The following is a 17,383-nucleotide window of genomic DNA, read 5'->3' as shown; positions in this document are numbered from 1 at the left end:
GTGTTTGTAATATGCGCATGGAAGGTAAAGACAACTGTCAATATTTTAATGTGACTTTAAAAAATATATTAAAACCAGTCTTTTTAAAGCGAGGACCGGAAATTTAAGGAAGGTGTTTTCTCTAAATGGGTTACATGTAAACACAGGCACACATATCACAGCAGGTGTATTTAAAATGTAGGCCAACCCCTCTAGACTCAGTTTGTTTGGATTGTGGAAACATAACACAAATACATCCCCAGTTAAACTTAAAAACAACAAGCAAACCTATGCAATGAGAAATTAACCATCTCTCCCGCAGAATATAAAGGGATTAACATTTTAATATGCAATTAAAACGTGTACATCTTGTACCACCACACACACTGTAAATACACACCACTTACTATTCCTAATAAACACATTTAAACTGCACTAATGTCGGAATAAACAAACATCTGCTGAATTTTGTCCATAAACTATTGATTCAGTCTTTAACTTCAATAATTTAATGTGTTTCAATTAATATGTGATGATTATGTTCATTTCTCCATCCCTGCTCTACGTGGATCGGTTTCTAAACCGGGTTTTTAACGGGACCTGCTCATGTGTGTACCGGGCTCGTCGGTTGTGGCCTCCGGGCGCAGGGGGGCGCTAGAGCTAGAAGTCCTACCGGAAGTGTTAGCCATGTGTGATCTGGACAAGTTGGTTGGGTCTGGCTTCTGCTTTTTACCGAAAACACTTTTCTTTTTAACTGTGTAGAACATGTTTAGGGTTCTGTGCTCGGCTGGTTGATATAATGCCGGCGACAAACAGGAAGAAGAAGATCCGGGACACCGCGGTGAGTGTTAGCTAACGTTAGCTAAAGCTGCTAGTTAGCAAGTACCAACGGGACGTAGCTAATAAAGTTTATTTACTGCAGTTTACCGAAGTATTTGTACTTTAACTCTGTGTTTCTACTACATGCGTCTGTACTGCGGTTGTTCCACAGCCCGAGTGACTCGAAGGGCTCAGCTGCAGGATGGTTTTTAAGCTAAACACGCATCGTGGTCAGTTTATTAGGAACCCCGAGCTAAACCGAGTCAGTCCGATCTAACAGTCCTGGCTGTTTCAGAGCTGACCCATCCTGATATATAATATTGTATTTTATTATTTACCTAGTAAAACTCACTGTAGAGCTGCAGTCAACGTCTCCTGAAGAGTCTGTCCACATGTCACACCAGGATACAGGAGGAGGTCTTCACTCACTGATGAGTAGTGAGACGTTTCGACCTAAAGACTAGAAGACTCACCCTCAACCGACTGACAGTCAGTTCTGTGTAATGCACAGAACTGACTGTCTGTTCTGTGTAATGCACAGTCGAGAACAGTGGGTGTCACTTATTGTTTCAGACAGTGGGTTTGTCATGTTTTAAGGCTGTGGACCAAACACCTCCACTCCCACTGACCCTTACTGGTTCAGTTCGGTGCAACTGGTCACATCGTTTACAGAGATGATGGTTTTGTGTTTTCGTTCTTGATGCAGGTGCAGGGAACCAACGACAGCAGCGTGGTGAGCAAGGCGTCTGCTTCAGCTCAGGGCTACTTTCAGGACGTCTTCCTGCAGCACTTCATCTGTAAAGTGGCCCGGAGAGCCCCCCTTATCAACAGGTCAGTGAAGACCTCCTCCTGTATCCTGGTGTGACATGTTGACACACAGTGAGTTTAATTAGCTGAATAACGAAGTACACAGTGATGGAGCCGAGGTAATAAAATCAGTTTTAAACCTGAAAAGTCTTAAAAGTTGAACAAAGTGGTCAGTTCCACTGCCTCCAAAAAAAAAAACGATCATATTGGAAAATCTTGAATTTTATCTAGAAAGGTTAAAGTTTCTTCTTTTTCCTGTAGACAGTTAGAATAATGAGATCACAGCTGCTGTAGCTGATCACATTATAATAGGAAAGAGTAGATTTTTAGCAGAAACTTAATTGAATTCATGATTATTTAATCAGTTTTCTGAGTTTGTTGATTAATTATATCACTAGGGATAATTTTCTGAAAATAAAACATGGTGTGAATGTTAATTCAACCATGAGCTTAATAAATAACTTTAACCAATATTTTCCCTACTGAGTTTCTGTCATAGTTTTACCATTAGGACAGTATGTACATTAAATTACAGCATCACTGTAGAAACCCTGAGGTAATAATTACACACCAATCAACAATTGTGGCAATTGTGATTTCTGAGATGGACAATTGTCAGATGTCTCAATATTTTAATTGTAAATTAGTATAGTGAATTTTTTTTTTTTTTTTTTTGAGTTGTCTGTGAATCATTTGTTGCATAAAATGTCAAACAGCAAAATTATCTAAAAAAGATATTTAATTGAGAGTGAAAGCAGAAAAGAAGTAAATCATTGGCTTTTTGTGTAGAAAACATCCACCAGAGGGCATAGAAATAATAATAATTGCTGTTTTATACAAATGGAACTGAGTTTGTCTGCATGTTTTAGAGGTTACTATGTGCGCTGGAGAGCTGTGGATCACTGTGTGAGGAGATTCCTGCACATTACTGAAAACTGCCCCAAGCGGCAGGTGAGTTAACAAACTGACAGACAGTCTTTTTGTGTGGAGGGTGCACGTTCCCATTTCACCTGTTCTTCTGCTGATATGTCTTTTGTCTAGGTTTTGTCTTTAGGTGCAGGCTTCGACTCCTTGTATTTTCGCCTGCATGCAGACGGGGCACTGGACAGGGCTGTTGTGTTTGAGGTGGATTTCCCAGACGTGGCCCGGCGAAAGGCTGCCCTCATTAATTCTAACGTTACACTGAGGGGGGCGTTGGACTCCCATCTACCTTCTGGTACAGGTTTGTCTTTCCACTCACACACAACTCGCATCCAGTGCGTGTGAAGCAAAAACAATAATCTGTCATAGCGGGGATGTTAGTTTTCATACTTGTGTGTCTGCAGGAGCTGTGTGTGTGTGCAGCAGTCAGTACTGTCTGTTAGGGGTGGATGTCAGAGAGAAGGCCCAGGTGGAGGAGGCTCTGGGTGCAGCTGGGCTGGACTGGACTGCCCCCACCCTGATTCTCTCTGAGGTGGTGCTTACCTACATGGAAACACGATGGTGAGCACTGTGCCTTTTATAGATTGTGTCATTTATCACGTGTTTTTGGAACAACGACACAGTCACAGTATCTACCAGCAGTCGGTGTCGTGATTTCAGCCAGTTTGTTTGAAGCATGCTGCGTGTCTTCCAGGTCCGATGCCGTCATCAGCTGGGCGGCAAAGCTCCTGCCTCAGTCCGTCTTCGTCATGTATGAGCAGATTCATCCGGATGATCCTTTCGGCCGGATCATGCAGGATCATTTCCTGAAGCTGAACTCAGCCCTGCACGCCCTTCGACAGTACCCAGACACCGCTGCACAAACGTGCAGGTTCTTGGATGAGGCCAGTATCCAGACTAGACAGTTTTAGCCAAATACTATATGAAACACAGGTGTTTATTAAAGTACATTAGGAGGGATGATAAAATATGATTTATCATGTTCAGGTCCAGGTGTTTCACTCATTGTTTATATCTCCAGGGCTGGGATCAGTGTGTATGTCTGGATATGAATGACTTCTACCTGGGGCTGGTCCCTGAGGAGGAGAGATGCAGAGTGGAGAGTCTGGAGCCTTTTGATGAATATGAGGTTAGTTTTTAAACTGAAATGTCTGTTTTACAACACTGCACTTACTCTGCAAAACATTAACACACTGAATCAAATCCAACTTTCTGCAGCCAGGACAGAAAAATAGCTAATATGATCATGTCCTTAGTATTGGCTGCAACAAACAACCACTTTAATAATCAACTAATCTGTCAGTTGTGTTTTGATTAATCAGATTTTTACAATAGAGAAGTCTGTTTTCAGTCTTATTGTCAAAATACATATACACATATGATAAAGAATAAAGCCAACTCTAATTATGTTTCTGTGTAATGACATTTAAATGGATCCTAAGTTTTTATTACATTTTTAAAAAAGCTCTTGTTTATTAGAATTTTCCACTTAACTCAAAAGTGAGTGGCCATTCTGCCATTTTCATCCCTGTAGCTGCTCATCACGTCACTGCATCTAACTAATCGATAAATACATTCGTTGCCAACTATTTTATAATTGAATTCTGTTGATTAGTTGTTGGTTGAGGCCTAATCCATATCATAGTACACCTGTTATATCAGAACATACATAAGCTGCTGCTGCATAAATAACACACATGATGTGATGCAACGTAAACAAACGATGCTTCAGAGTCTGTGTCCGTCCTCAGGAGTGGCACCAGAAATGTTCCCACTACTTCATCCTCACTGCGTCCCGAGGCTTCAGCATGGAACCGTCTCTGCTCACACCTCGTCCAGGTGGATCTCACTGTTTGGAACGTCTTGAAGTCATACATCAAGTTTAAAACATGTGTTTCCAACTAAAACCGTAACATGTTTCTGATCTGCCTCAGTAATGTCCATCAGCCCACGTTGGAGTCCCCAAGTCCTGAATGTGAGGATGGTACCAGTTAGTGTGGAGGGGCTGGGGATGGCCTCCACCTCCATGAGCCCAGGGAGGGTCCTGCTAACAGGAGGCTCCAGCAGAGGGGGAAGGGGGGCAGCAACCAGGGTCCTCATCAGGGGCCAGGAGGGCTGGAGATGTGTCGGGGTGGAGCCATCAGTTGATCTGAGTGAGTGGTCTTCCTGCTTTTCATTTTTGTTCTCACATTGAGAGAAAATACACAAAAATAGGTTCAGTCAATTCATTAAAAGTCACAAAATCAACTGTGCAGGAAAAATAGCTGGTTTTACCATAAAGTTTGCAAACTGGCCTTAAACCTTTTATACTGGAAACTACCTTCCAGCACCTCCAGTCACCTGCTGCACAGAACAAACATATACTGTGTTTTCTGGACTGTAAGTCACACTGGGGTATAAGTCACTTTGATTGAACAGATACAAACATATATAAGTCACTTTGGTGTATAAGTCGTGTTTCTAATTATAGTATACTCTAGAATGTCAACTCTCACCCCAAACTTCTTCAGCTGCAGAATTTATTATTACCCGGAGTTTGAAATCTGCACTATAGCTCTTTGTTTGGGGGATTTATGACTGTTGTGGTACCTAAGGACAAAAGGAATTATGGGAATGTGTGTAAGTAAAGTGAGTCATGTTTTGGTCCCAGCCTGAACATTTGTTGGACATGTCTCCTGCTCCCAGGTGTCCGGCTCTACCACACAGTCACCGCCCTCCCTGGAGGAGGTGGTGTGGTGTACGGCGGTCGCTCCTCTCCGCTCAACCCAGTCAGAGGCCTTTTCAAAGTGACCCCTGACCCCGGTGCTTCATCTGTTTCTCTGGGCTCTGAGGAAACAGTGACACTTTGTGTAGAACAGATGGCGTGTACAGGTGATCCACCGGCGCCAAGATGGAGACACACCGCTTCTCTGATCAGTTCCCAAGGTAAAACAAGAAGTCCTCCTCCTTCACTCTGTCACTTTCGTTCTGACATAACTTGCTCATTACGTCTTATGTGTTTTGAAGGCGAAGACTTTCTGTTTGTGTTTGGTGGGAAGAACGAGTCCGAGGCAGCTCTGGGCGACGGCCACTTCCTGCATCTGGACCTGCAGCACTGGACTCAGGTTGGTTCAGTCCCTGTTTCCTTTATCAGCTGGTTTTTATTGACACTGTATTAACATTTTGTTGTGGGACACTCAGTGTGACTGAATGTGACAAACTTACATGAACAGGTTTGTTGTTTTGTGGTACATTGAAGGGAATTTGTGGGTTTCACCAACTTTTCTCCTTCGTTGGTTCAGACCTGACGTATGAGCCATGAACAGACACTTAATGCCTTAATTTGAAGTTTAAATATGATACAGGAATAACATTTCATTAACAGTTGACAGGTTTACTAATTCCTTTGGCTGATTTTGATACTGTGTCTTTAAGAGGGTTTAGTTAATGCAGCCTTGAACCTTCCTGAATAGTAGTAAGAGATTTTCTTGTGTTTGTTATGTCCAGATCCCTGTAGAGGGCGCTGCACCAGAGCCCCGTCATTCCCACTCAGCATGTTCCTACCAGGGAGGGGTGGTGGTGTTTGGAGGACTGGGCAGACGGGGGGTACCGCTGGGGGACACGGTCATGTTGAGACCAACTGAGAGGGGCTTCTGCTGGGAGAGAATAGAGGTGCAGCCCCCTCCTGTTCCCAGGTCTGTTTAAAACCTTAGCACCACCTGATTCTGTTCATGTGACGTGACGTTTAAACTCAGGGGAACATCGTGTCATATGTTCTGTTTAGATACGCTCATTCTGCCCATGTGACTGGGGAGCGGCTGGTTGTGGTGGGTGGAGTTTGGCTGCATTCGGGTGCAGTGCCGGGTGTGGTGGTGATCGACCTCACCGCGTGCAGCAGCGTGGAGTTCGGTCTGGACACGGTTAGTTCGCATGTACTGGACCTAATGGACACAGGGTGAAGTCAGGTTGTGACGTGCCGTGTTCTGTCCACAGAGCTCGGTGCCCTGGCCTCTGATGCTTCACTCTTTCTGCTCTGAGCTGACGGACTCCAGACACCCAGAGCTGCTCCTGGTAGGTGGAGGAGGAAACTGTTTCTCCTTCGGGACTCATTTCAACCCTCAGCCCGTCACTGTGGACCTCAGACCTGCACTGTCCAAACTCCAACCTTCATGACAAAGCTCCTGACAGGAGTGAGCGCTACTGAGCCCTGGACTGTGGACATCTAAACAAGTAAGGACACAAAAGATTCAACAACTGCAGAGAAGAGAAATCAGTCTGCTTGCTCAACAGGATTTTATTGAGAGACCTCAGTTCAAAGTCACAGAATAGTCTTGGCTATAATTGAGTGTCCACTTTTGATGCCCTGACAAGTCTTTTAATGTTTAGGATGGAGAACGACTCATTCAGTGAAGCGCCGGAAGGACTGGACCGCAGGGCTGACAGCACCCCAGTCACCAGGCTTGCGGTACTCCCCCTTCTCCAGAAAGTACTGGCGGCCGCGATAGTTGGGGTGCTCGTAGAAAACCCACCAGCCGTCGACGACCTTACAGGAATTGACCTCCCTCCAGCGGAACTTCTCCAGCAGCGAGGGACAATCCTCGGTGGCCTCGAACGCCTGGCCCCTGAAGTCCGCCTTCTCGTACAGCTGCATCTTGTACTGGGTTCCGTTGCTCTGCATGGTGGAGGGCGACAGGAGACACTATTTCAGATATCTACAAGTACATTTCAAATAGTCACTTCTGTTTCGGATAGCTGAAGATGTAACTGCAGCACTTTAGCATTTATTAGACAGAGAATTGACATTACAGATATCTTAAGTCTGAGCTTTGATTAGTCAGAAATACATTGGGAATATCTAATAAATGCTAAAGCAGCGTAATGGTGCCTGTGACATCATTGTGGGTGTCCTTAAAGGAGGTCTGGCTGGTTCAGATTCTAGTAAAGATACAGTTGTAGACTAGTCAAAATGTAATTGCAGATATCTGTAGTTACAACTTGTCAGTGCAGCTAATACGACTTCTCAAAACTGTAATTGAAACTATTTTAAATGTGAATCTGATCCAACTATTTAATGTTAAAACAGCTGGAAACAAGATGATGTGCTAAAAAGTCATCTACAACATGGATGGCCTTTAGCAACACAGGCAGTGATAGCAAAGCTAGCACTAGCTACCCATGATCCTCTGGGCCAACTGTCCCTACCCTTACCACTGCTGATTTAATCAATCCAAGGCTGGAGGATACCAGTTCATGGTGTCATGGTGCCTCGGGACCTGTATCTGAGGTGGTATCACCCTGAGGAACATGGGTCACTGTTGGGGTTTAGTAATTCAAACACTGAAATTAGCCTTTAGCCTTAAGCACAGCTGCTTATTACAGAGTGTTTCAAAAGAGTAAATATTTATATACGGCTAGAAATGTTAAATTGGGAGATTGAAATGAAAATGTTAGTGCCTACCAAAGACATTAATATGAGCATCATGTTTTAATTCTGTTTCATTCTTTATGAATAAAACCAAACTGTGCACATGCAGCTCTTACTTACTTCACTGACTGATGGTGGATAACACCAAACCTCTTCTGTTCCAGTGGTATATGCTCAATCCCGCCTTAAATATTTTATAAATACTGTTTGTGCTGGTGTCAGATGGACTTTAAATAAATTAATCTGAAGCTATTTCTCTCTGTCTGTTCTTGGACTGTGTGCAATGTTTTTATAACAACACTGGTAAACTAACCAGTAACCAGCCTTTGCTAACTTGTTAGCATTGCCACTGTAGCCAATCAATCAATAATTAGCTTTTTTTAAGATATATTTGTGCAAGGCACAGTTGGTACATTGGATCACACATCAGTTTTAAAGAAACATGCATGTTACATGTTTATTATTCACCATAATGCAAGTAACCCTCAGTATGGCAGCTTTATCTGGTGTAACTGGTACAGACGCAGGATGTTTCATCAAACTGTACGTTTATAGTTAAAGTACAGCAGGAAAATCAACATCTGCCTCAGACCAGCTGTGGCAAACAACTGGATTGGGGATATATATATATATATATATATATATATATATATATATATAGCTAAAACGATTGAGCCATGATTAGTCAGACTGCCTACTAGGCTAACATGTTAGCTAAGGTTAATTTCTAGACTTTAATTTGGTTACACTGCACATAACCCAGCAACTGACTGAGTAAGGTGCATTTAGGACACATCACGCTGTCAATAAAGACAGTATCCATAGTGTTGCCAGTGTTTTTCTCTTATTGTAGTAAAAAGTCGTCCTTACTATCTGCTACTGGAACAGAAGTGGCATTAACCACTTTGGTCTGTACTGACAAAGCTGCTGGTACTCGCTACAGTTCAGCACATTCACTTAACAGGGTGGAGGCTCAGGTCGTTGACTTACAAAGTGGATCATCTTGCAGGAGCTCAGCCGGTCGTTGAGTCCCGTCCAGCGCTGGTACTCTGGGTACTCCCCCTTCGTCAGAACATACTGGTAGCCCATGTAGTTGGGCCTCTCGTACACCACCCAGGCTCCACTCTCCACCCGGATGGAGTTGCAGCGGCTCAGGTAGGTATGGAAATCCGTGCAGTCGCTGTCGCACTCGTAGCGGCGGCCCTGGAAGTTCTTATCCTCGTAGAAGATGATCTGGGGGGACAACAGGTGAGTCTTAGTCGGGGGGTAGATTAGAACAATCTTTGAAAAGCAAACAAACTACATGCTACAGTGTGACCGGACTCTATGTCCCACTCTGTTGACTCACCCTGCCCATTTTGGATGAAATGTGTGGGAAAGCCTTGCTGGTGGTGCTGGTGCTGGTGGTGGATCCCCTGAGGTCTCGATGTTGCAGTGGCCCGTTGCTGGTCCCTTTTATACTCCCGCTTTCCCACGTTTATAAACAGCAACAGTGGAGGCAAAGGGGGAACAATCGCTTTGTCATGAAAATGAGATCCAAAAATTGAGTCAGTGATTCTAGTGCTATTCAGTTTTTCCAGAAAAGCGAGGAAGGATTACGGTATAATGGGCCGGCATGGTCCGCGTCCATTGACCCCACATCTCTACTGTCTAGGTCCAGTGCCCACCCCCACCACATGCCAGCTCTACCACATGCCCCCACCTGGCCAGGACCTGCCAACTCATGACTTATTTCTGCCTTATGTAAGTATCCAGCTAGAGCAGAGTTCAGATCCAGTACCAGAATAAAACTACTCTATAAAATGACTCCACTTCTACGAAAAGCCTTAGGTTCTCACTTAAATACAATCAATAACACCAAATTACTCAATATCAGAAACATACAGAAAAGGCCCCTGGGAAAAAAATGTATTATGTTCTAACCTCAACCTATAATTAACCATATGTGATGATGTATTTACTGTATTATTATTTACAACTGTACTTTCATTATTTTGCATATATTTTATTATATATTGTTACTGATGTATCCTGGTCGATGCAGAACAACTTTCGACTTGAGGTTAATCAGCAGCAGATAATCTGTTGAACCAACAAACTAAATAATATTTGCTTATTTACACACTAGGGGGCAGATTATTAAAAACACCAACACTGTCCCTAAACGTGACATTGGTACTGTAACAAAAACTGCACATGAAAGTACTTGAGGATCAGTGGTAGTGTATTGTATTAGATTGTGTAGGTGTACCTCATAGAGTGATTGTCCATCCAGTAGAGCAGTCCAGACATCTAGCTCCTCCTTGGGGGGCCCTCTGGTGTTTCCAGACCACATATATTCTGAGTCGACTTCAGGACCTCCCACTGGTTAGACACCCAGGAGGCATCGTGACCTGCACCTGAACGAGCTCAGCTGGCTCCTTTCAAATACAGTGATCACTGAACACACATTTTACATAAAACAAACTAATGCAGTTTAAAATATTTTTTTTGAAGTACAAAGTGGTATAAAACAGGAATACTAAGACTCCTAAGTGTGTATTTGAAAAGTACTCTGTTACATTTCACCACTGGTTGTGTTGCATAAACACTGGTCTAATAAATTGATGCATTTCACTGGTTATTATTTAATACTCACATGGACTTTGGAGCATGTTCCTGTGTCCAAAGGTAAAGTCAGAATTAACAATAATGAAGTTTACAGTCAAATCCTTTTATTAATATTTATATTTTTACAAAAAACTATACTGTGCTCTTCATACATTAAACGCTTTGAGGTGTGTGGTCAAAGGAAGCATTTTTAAATTAATAGAAAGGCATCTTATAGTACAACCACTTCCATGGAAACCTATGGCAGCATTTAGATTTTTTTATACAGCAAAGTTCAGTGATGCTTAACGTTAACAATATATATATATGTTTTTAATTAAGTCCATCTTGTTTGACGTGCCTTAACTAATAAAACTGTAAAATCTGAATTTAACACACTCTAGAAAGAGGAAGATAAAGTATTGAATGTTAATATTTGCTGAGGCCAAGCTGATTTATGAAAAATAATCTTACTTTAATATAAAAATATACTTATTTTAATTAGCTGCACATCTGCTGACAATTCTGCAAAGTGACCAAAAGTTTGTTAAACTACTGCGTGTTGTACTTGTGGACACACTGCAGTCACTGAGGTTATAACAAATATTGACTGACAGCTGGTGAAACACCTAAGGTGACTTATCAATCAGTACAACCTTCAGCTGATGAAGAGCCATGTAGCTCCAGGTGTCGTCGACTCTACACTTCAACAGTACAATCACACACCTAAAACAAACTGCTCTTATTCCTTTCTTTTCCTTGTAATGAAAAATCTGGTCCCTATTTTCTTAATATTTTAATAACTAAACTATGACCTGAGCTATTAACTGCAGTGCACTAAACATATCATCACCCAAAGTGCTAAGTTTATGTAGTATCTATAGTCTCTATTTTTAAATACACAACAGCTTCTCTTAGTGAAAATGCATTTTCCACAGAAAAAGCATTTACTTTACATACATGTGCACACGTGGGAAGAGACAAACACCCCAGACTGTATAGAAGACTTCACCACACTGAGCCCTAAAGCAGAAACTACCACTGCACAGTATGAAACCATTCGTGAGCACTTCAAGTTCTTCTATCAGTCGCTGAACACTGACTCTAAAACATCCGTGACTAACGGGTTTACACAGACAACACTGCTAAACTGCATCTTAATGCTGGGTTTGAGAATTTACTACATTAGAGCTATTGATCCTCCAAGAAAACATGTTTTCAGCAACGTCTGCATGACGATCATGGTGGTCGCCAAATCCCTTCAAAGTGGCACCAAATTTACTCTGAAAGTAAACCTAAGTTTTTCCAAAATGTACCTTTACAAGTCTGACAAGTCTGCTCCATCAGTCGACACCTCCCTTCACAAACTGTGGTGCGATGTTGTTGTACAACATGCCAATCCACTCCCTGTGTGGCTGAGACACAATAAGGACTGACAGCAGCTGCCTTTTCCTGAGGGGACTGTAAAGCAGCACTACCACCTGCATGTCGCTGTAAACGCTGCATCCAGACTCAATAGAGTAAATAACCACAAACATAATAACCACAAAAATACTTGCTGTAAACAGACTCCTCAAATTGGACCCAAACCAGAGTGAGCCAACAGTTCAACAAGCCATAGGTGACTGCCCCAGGCCAGTCCTAATATGTCCGGTATCGTTAACTTGGGGCGTGTCCGTTGCAGACCCATCTGAGTCCTTTAAAGAGGCTATCGTGGGTGGGATAAGGCTGTCGAGTTCCTGCCTGTGCCCGGTTTCCAAAAGCCACTCATGGAACTTGAGTTCCACCAGCTCCTGGAACTGACGCGTCTGCTCCCTTAGGGAGATAAATGAGAAATCAGTTACTACAGAACAGACCAACGTGGAAAAATACAAAACGGGAAAAAGGAAAGATTTGGGAGAGGTCAGAGGTGAAATATGTTAATGTAGAAATCAACTGAATGAAATCGAAATTGAAGCATCACATGATTAGCTGTCCCTCTGCTGATGGGGTTGGGTCGCGTGTTGAGCCCCTGGAGCGAGTTCTCTAACAGCAGAGTCACCACTGACCCACATAGTATCTCACCAGCAGAGCAGCTAACCCACTTAATTATTGATTTCTGGATCAGCTGCTCCATTCTAACTTTCCACTGATTAAATCAGCACAATGGATAATGGAATAATAAAACTTATTTATACACATGTATAGATGGTTGAATCTTTAAACAGTAAGATCATTGATTCTCTCTGTTGCATTGGATATTGAGTCCAAATCCCATCCAGAGACTGACAGCAACAATGAACGTGGTGTTGTCAGCGTAAAATGTGAATCCAGAACCTGGTTCAACTTATTGGTCTGTGCCTTAGACCTCCATTGTTGTCCAAACACTATTAAAAACACAGCAGGGAGCCAGACTGCTGCATTGGCTCACATGGTTCTTCCTCACCAACAATGGGAGGACCGTCTTTTTCCAAAAACCAGCTCCAGGGGCTGAGGAAGAAAGAGTCACTGGACTCTGGTTTTCACTGCTCCTTTAGCTTCTCACAGACCAATAAGCTAAAGCAGGTTCAGGATTCACAAACATTATACATCACATTCATTGGTGCTGTTAGTCTCTTGATGGGCTTTGTGCAGAATAAAACAAACGGAGAAACCCACCAACATTATCCTTAAACCGTGATCAGATCAAATTAGTGCACTTGGTAACAAGGTCCAAAGGGATCTGTCACTCACTTGTTCAGCCGGGCTGTCATCACGGTCTTCTGCCAGTTCTGTATTCTCTTCTGCTTTTCCTCCAGTGCTGCCTGATACGGAGGGGGCAGCCCACCAGGCACTTCACACGTATCACCCTCCATCTCGAAAGGCACAGCCAGAGTGTGAAACTCAGCCGGGGGCAGCAGGCGGTAGCAGGCAGGGTCTGGGCTGGGCGACGTGTTGAGTGAAGGGTTGACGAGGCCCTCGGCCCCAAGAAGCAAGGGTTGATCCCAGGCGTTGGGGACTACGGCCAGGCCCACGCTGGCCATATGATCCTCCAGAGAGGGGTAGAAGGTGTGAAAAGGCCCCAGGGTAATGTGTGCGTTTCCAGGTAGGAGTAAAGGGTTGGTGGGCGTCAGCGCATGGATAGTGCAATGTGAGGAGGTTCCGATAGCAATCCTGCGAGCTACACACACCACGCGCACATTATGGCAGCTGTGGATGTGAACGCTGGTTTCAACTGGGCCCAGAACCACTGTGCTGTCCCGGCATTTGTCCACACTGACCGACCTGAAGGACAGGAAGAAAAAAAAAAAAACATGAGAGATGAGCTGTGTCCTAAAAAGTCTACGAGCAGGTGAGCAGAAGCGAAGGATGAGAACTTTACCTGAGAGGCGAGAGGAGGTATATGAAGGCTTCTGAGCATCTGTGGATTTTGATGTTGGCAGCAGTCAGCCTGTCTGAGGTTTTGGCCAGGGTCTGTTTGAAGACTTGGGACATCAGCACCATCTTACTACCAGGTGGAGCCATGTGGGTGTTCCTGGCTATTTTGGCTCTCTTCATGGCCCCCTCCACTACAAAACACAAACAGACCGTCAAAAGAAATGTACAGAGAAGTACAGTACTATGTTCCAGCCTCTTAACACTCAGTTTTCTCCGAGCACTTTTTAAGGGGCTGCAATAAAAACAAATTTCAGATGATGTTAGGATACCTTGCTGAGCCCAGGCTAGTTTCTTGCCTGAGTGCAGACAGGCAGTCATTCCAAAGGGGTTAAGTGTGAGGTTGTGCTGGAGACAGGAGAGGAGCTTGTGCAGAGGGAAAGTGCGGCTGAGTGTGGAGTAGCCAGCTTGTGTCTGAAGGGGACCTTTGGTCAGCAGCTTGTGGACAGGATACACCGCTCTGCTGCAGCAAACCGAGCCCTCTAAGAGCAGACCCAAGCTCCGCACAGCCTCCAGGGATATCTGGCAAACAACACGATGAAATCAGCTACAACAGACATAATGTTTAAATGTCACAGCACCGATGATTTTATCTGCACAACATAAAGTACATATTTTAGTACAGTAATATGTGTATTGGCAGTTTTCTCTGTCTCTTTTAACAAATACAACATACACATCACCTTATATCTGCATAAATAAACAAATTTTCTCATCCATTTCAAAAGGGAATTATGTGACACAGTAGGGACTGGCACCACTGTTATCTCCACCAAAGTGGTGCAGCAACAAAGTTGGGGCTGATTAGACTTTTCCCGTAACACGTCATCCAGCAAAGCACTGGACATGCAAGCACACATTCCTGGTGAATTACTCTGTATCTGTAAACTAAGGCTGGAGTGTGGTAGGTTACTTAGGAATGTGAATCCCACATATCTGTTTCTGATAAAACATGAAGGACACACCAAGTCTGGAGATCCTTTATTATACTATAAATCTCTGTGTGTTGTTTTCTTGTCTTGAAAAGCTTTAAACTCAGATGTATTAAGTTGCCAGAAAGTTACAGAAAGCTCGTCCCTCCACATCTTTCCTTTGTTGGATTATAGGGAGTTTATGTGCATCCTCTTTTCTTCAGGTAAGAAGGATATGGTCCAGCACAGCCCTGTGGTTTTGTTCTGGACACCACCTAACACAGGATATGTGCTGACTGTTACACACCTTGCAGTCTCTCAGAGCCTGTCCAGATTGTGACAGCTGGCCCGGCTCCACCAGCAGCTCCAGAATCTCAGCTAGATGGCTTTGTACAAATGACAGGTGGGCCTGATCATCCCAGTTCTGCTGAACCAAATGGAAAACAGATGCTTTGCACCAGAGAATATGATTTATAAGAGTAAAAAGACTAAAGCCATGTATTAACATTATCAGCATGTGTGTTGACCTTGTTCTGAGAGCTGGTCTTGGCCTCCCGGTCTGATGGGGAGGGGGAGCGAGTGCGCTGACTGGGCCACTCTTCACCAATCAGAGATGTGCGCAGGGACACACGGTTCAGCTGCTGGATGTAGAGGAAGAGGAGGAACGGCAGCGTGTCCACAGACATCTGCAGAAAATGAAACAAGCTGTCAATGTGTAGTCCGCTTTGAGAGCAGGGTTACAGCAACGATAACCTCAACAATGCAGTGAAAGAGTCACAGAAGCTAACTGGGACATTGAGATAGTGTTACATTCTTCAGTAAACTGAGCCATCTGCTGACGTAACCTTTAACTAAACTCAACTCCACCCATCATTTCTTCACCTTGTTCCTTTGTTGTTCCAGCTCACTTTTGGAAGAGCACTGGGAAAGACACTCTGCCCACTCCAGCCTCTCCTCTGCAGTGTGAACTATGAGAAGGTCAAAGGTCTCAAAGTACAGCCATGCTAGGTCTTCTGGAAGTTGTAGTTTTCCACAGGCAATATGCCTCCACATGGGCCAGCCCAGAATGGGGAAGCAGCCATCCCGTGTTCGCACATATTGTGCCATTTTGCGAAGATAGTGCAGGCTGAGCTTGGAGGAGGGAGCCACCTACAATGACATTAACTCCAGTTACTTAACCATGTTGACATCCCCTGGAGGATATCATTACAGTACGGGTAAGGGTGTATTCACCTGCAGGGCACCCAGTAAGAAGGGCTCCATGCGTGGCCATATGCTCACACTGTCTGAATCCATGTCTAAAGGGAGAATGAACAAAAAAGGTGTGTGAGTGGGATACACAACAACAAACAAAACACAGTTTAATCTCAGTGTGTCCCCGGGCTTAATTGTTCGGGGGAGGGTGGACCTGCTTCAATCTTTGCTTCTTTTTGCACGGAACGACTTTCTCCTCAACTCTGGTTTCTCTCACTCAACCTGTCTCACCTACTTGTGTATGACACGTATGGATGAGGCACACCCTTGGTAGGAACACAAGAACAGCAGTCACGGCCCAGGACAGACAAATTCATACAAGACGTGCCTGCTTGGTGCGCTGCAAGCATAAAACTCTATTAAAGCTCTGTGAGAAATTCATAAGCTCCCCACAGCAGTACATAAACTACCTCAAATTATAAGCATATAAGGTAGTAAACATGTTATGGTCACTGACAGGCGTTACACAGGTGAATATTCAGGCCTCACAGCTCATGACTTTGATAAAGGCTAAACTGTGTTGACTGGGCCAAACTGCAGGTCTTGCTGGGTGCTACCAGGCTGCAGTAGTTAGTTGTCTAAGGAAGGACCAAAGCGGCACCCACAGGTGTTTGTTAAAGAATTACTGTACATTGGTCTCTGTGGACAGAACCAGCAGCTATAGAGGTCACTATGGAAGAAGCAGTCACCTGTACAGGTGGGCATGGCGCTGTGGCTGATGGGTATGTGCTCACAGAATAACCGAGGGAGGCAATTTAAGGGCACCGCGGTGATGATAACAGAGGTTATGAAGCGTTTAGAAGAACCTTAACGTGAAGGTAAACACCTGTAACGCTCACCTGGCGCTTTTACGCTGCCATGACAACTTGTAAGCAGGTGGCTCGTTGTGAACACCTGAGCTGGCACCATCATATCAGGTCCACCAAACTGAACTAAAGCTAAACTGACTCACCAGTCGCTGTGGGGGCAGCGTGACAAAACCTTTCCGTTAACGTTATCCTCACCTGTGCTAACTAACTAGCTAATTAACTTAGCTAACGCTAACCCGTGCTGGGTTAGCGTTAGCCCCGAGCTCAGGTTAGCTAGCGAGGCTAAACGCCGAACCCGACCGGGACCGTGCGCAGCGGGTTGGTTCTTACTCTCAGCCGGTGTCCTCGTCCCGGCAGCGAGCGGCTCCGTGTCGACGGGAGCTGGACCGACGGATAAAGTCCAACATAAGTGAAGTCCGGTCGCTGTTTGTTGTGATCGGACTCTGGTCCTTCTTCCTATTTGGCGCCTTCTCGGACTCACCGCAGCGCGCAGGTCG

At 44.2% G+C, this 17,383-nt stretch overlaps 3 protein-coding genes across 3 annotated transcripts; 1 reads left to right on the top strand and 2 right to left on the bottom strand.

Moving 5' to 3' along the window:
• Positions 1-630: 630 nt before the first annotated feature.
• lcmt2 (leucine carboxyl methyltransferase 2) lies at positions 631-7,033 on the top strand. Its single transcript, XM_026295241.2, has 15 exons — positions 631-820; positions 1,505-1,629; positions 2,475-2,556; positions 2,647-2,827; positions 2,931-3,087; positions 3,221-3,410; positions 3,548-3,655; positions 4,278-4,365; positions 4,461-4,679; positions 5,212-5,451; positions 5,533-5,630; positions 6,013-6,200; positions 6,290-6,425; positions 6,499-6,735; positions 6,892-7,033. The coding sequence occupies exons 1-14, from the start codon at positions 779-781 to the stop codon at positions 6,676-6,678; spliced, it is 2,034 nt and encodes a 677-aa protein (XP_026151026.1). The 5' UTR covers positions 631-778; the 3' UTR covers positions 6,679-6,735; positions 6,892-7,033.
• crygs2 (crystallin, gamma S2) lies at positions 6,788-10,319 on the bottom strand. The gene is made up of 4 exons (XM_026295250.2): positions 10,182-10,319; positions 9,279-9,396; positions 8,921-9,163; positions 6,788-7,177 (listed from the first exon to the last, which is right to left on the bottom strand). Exons 1-4 carry the CDS (start codon positions 10,220-10,222, stop codon positions 6,905-6,907), a joined length of 675 nt encoding a protein of 224 aa, XP_026151035.1. The 5' UTR covers positions 10,223-10,319; the 3' UTR covers positions 6,788-6,904.
• A 567-nt stretch (positions 10,320-10,886) lies between these two features.
• tbccd1 (TBCC domain containing 1) lies at positions 10,887-17,373 on the bottom strand. Its single transcript, XM_026295249.2, has 9 exons — positions 17,217-17,373; positions 16,057-16,121; positions 15,706-15,972; positions 15,351-15,509; positions 15,131-15,247; positions 14,185-14,434; positions 13,860-14,046; positions 13,232-13,762; positions 10,887-12,334 (listed from the first exon to the last, which is right to left on the bottom strand). Exons 2-9 carry the CDS (start codon positions 16,117-16,119, stop codon positions 12,127-12,129), a joined length of 1,782 nt encoding a protein of 593 aa, XP_026151034.1. The 5' UTR covers positions 16,120-16,121; positions 17,217-17,373; the 3' UTR covers positions 10,887-12,126.
• Between the last annotated feature and the right edge of the window lie 10 nt (positions 17,374-17,383).

The sequence above is a fragment of the Mastacembelus armatus genome, chromosome 21 (genome assembly GCF_900324485.2).
Source record: "Mastacembelus armatus chromosome 21, fMasArm1.2, whole genome shotgun sequence".
Lineage (NCBI taxonomy): Eukaryota > Metazoa > Chordata > Actinopteri > Synbranchiformes > Mastacembelidae > Mastacembelus > Mastacembelus armatus.
This window is presented reverse-complemented; position numbering and strand designations above follow the sequence as displayed.

Coding starts and splice junctions, on each gene's coding strand:
- lcmt2 (XM_026295241.2), top strand. CDS start 779: ATGCCGGCGACAAACAGGAAGAAGAAGATCCGGGACACCGCG. Junction 4,680..5,211: donor GGAGCCATCAGTTGATCTGA/GTGAGTGGTCTT, acceptor TCCTGCTCCCAG/GTGTCCGGCTCTACCACACA. Junction 5,452..5,532: donor TTCTCTGATCAGTTCCCAAG/GTAAAACAAGAA, acceptor TGTGTTTTGAAG/GCGAAGACTTTCTGTTTGTG.
- crygs2 (XM_026295250.2), bottom strand. CDS start 10,222: ATGTCTGGACTGCTCTACTGGATGGACAATCACTCTATGAG. Junction 9,164..9,278: donor TTTCATCCAAAATGGGCAGG/GTGAGTCAACAG, acceptor TTGTCCCCCCAG/ATCATCTTCTACGAGGATAA. Junction 7,178..8,920: donor CCTGCAAGATGATCCACTTT/GTAAGTCAACGA, acceptor TCCACCATGCAG/AGCAACGGAACCCAGTACAA.
- tbccd1 (XM_026295249.2), bottom strand. CDS start 16,119: ATGGATTCAGACAGTGTGAGCATATGGCCACGCATGGAGCCCTTCTTA. Junction 15,248..15,350: donor AGACCAGCTCTCAGAACAAG/GTCAACACACAT, acceptor TTGGTTCAGCAG/AACTGGGATGATCAGGCCCA. Junction 13,763..13,859: donor TACCTCCTCTCGCCTCTCAG/GTAAAGTTCTCA, acceptor CCTGTCCTTCAG/GTCGGTCAGTGTGGACAAAT.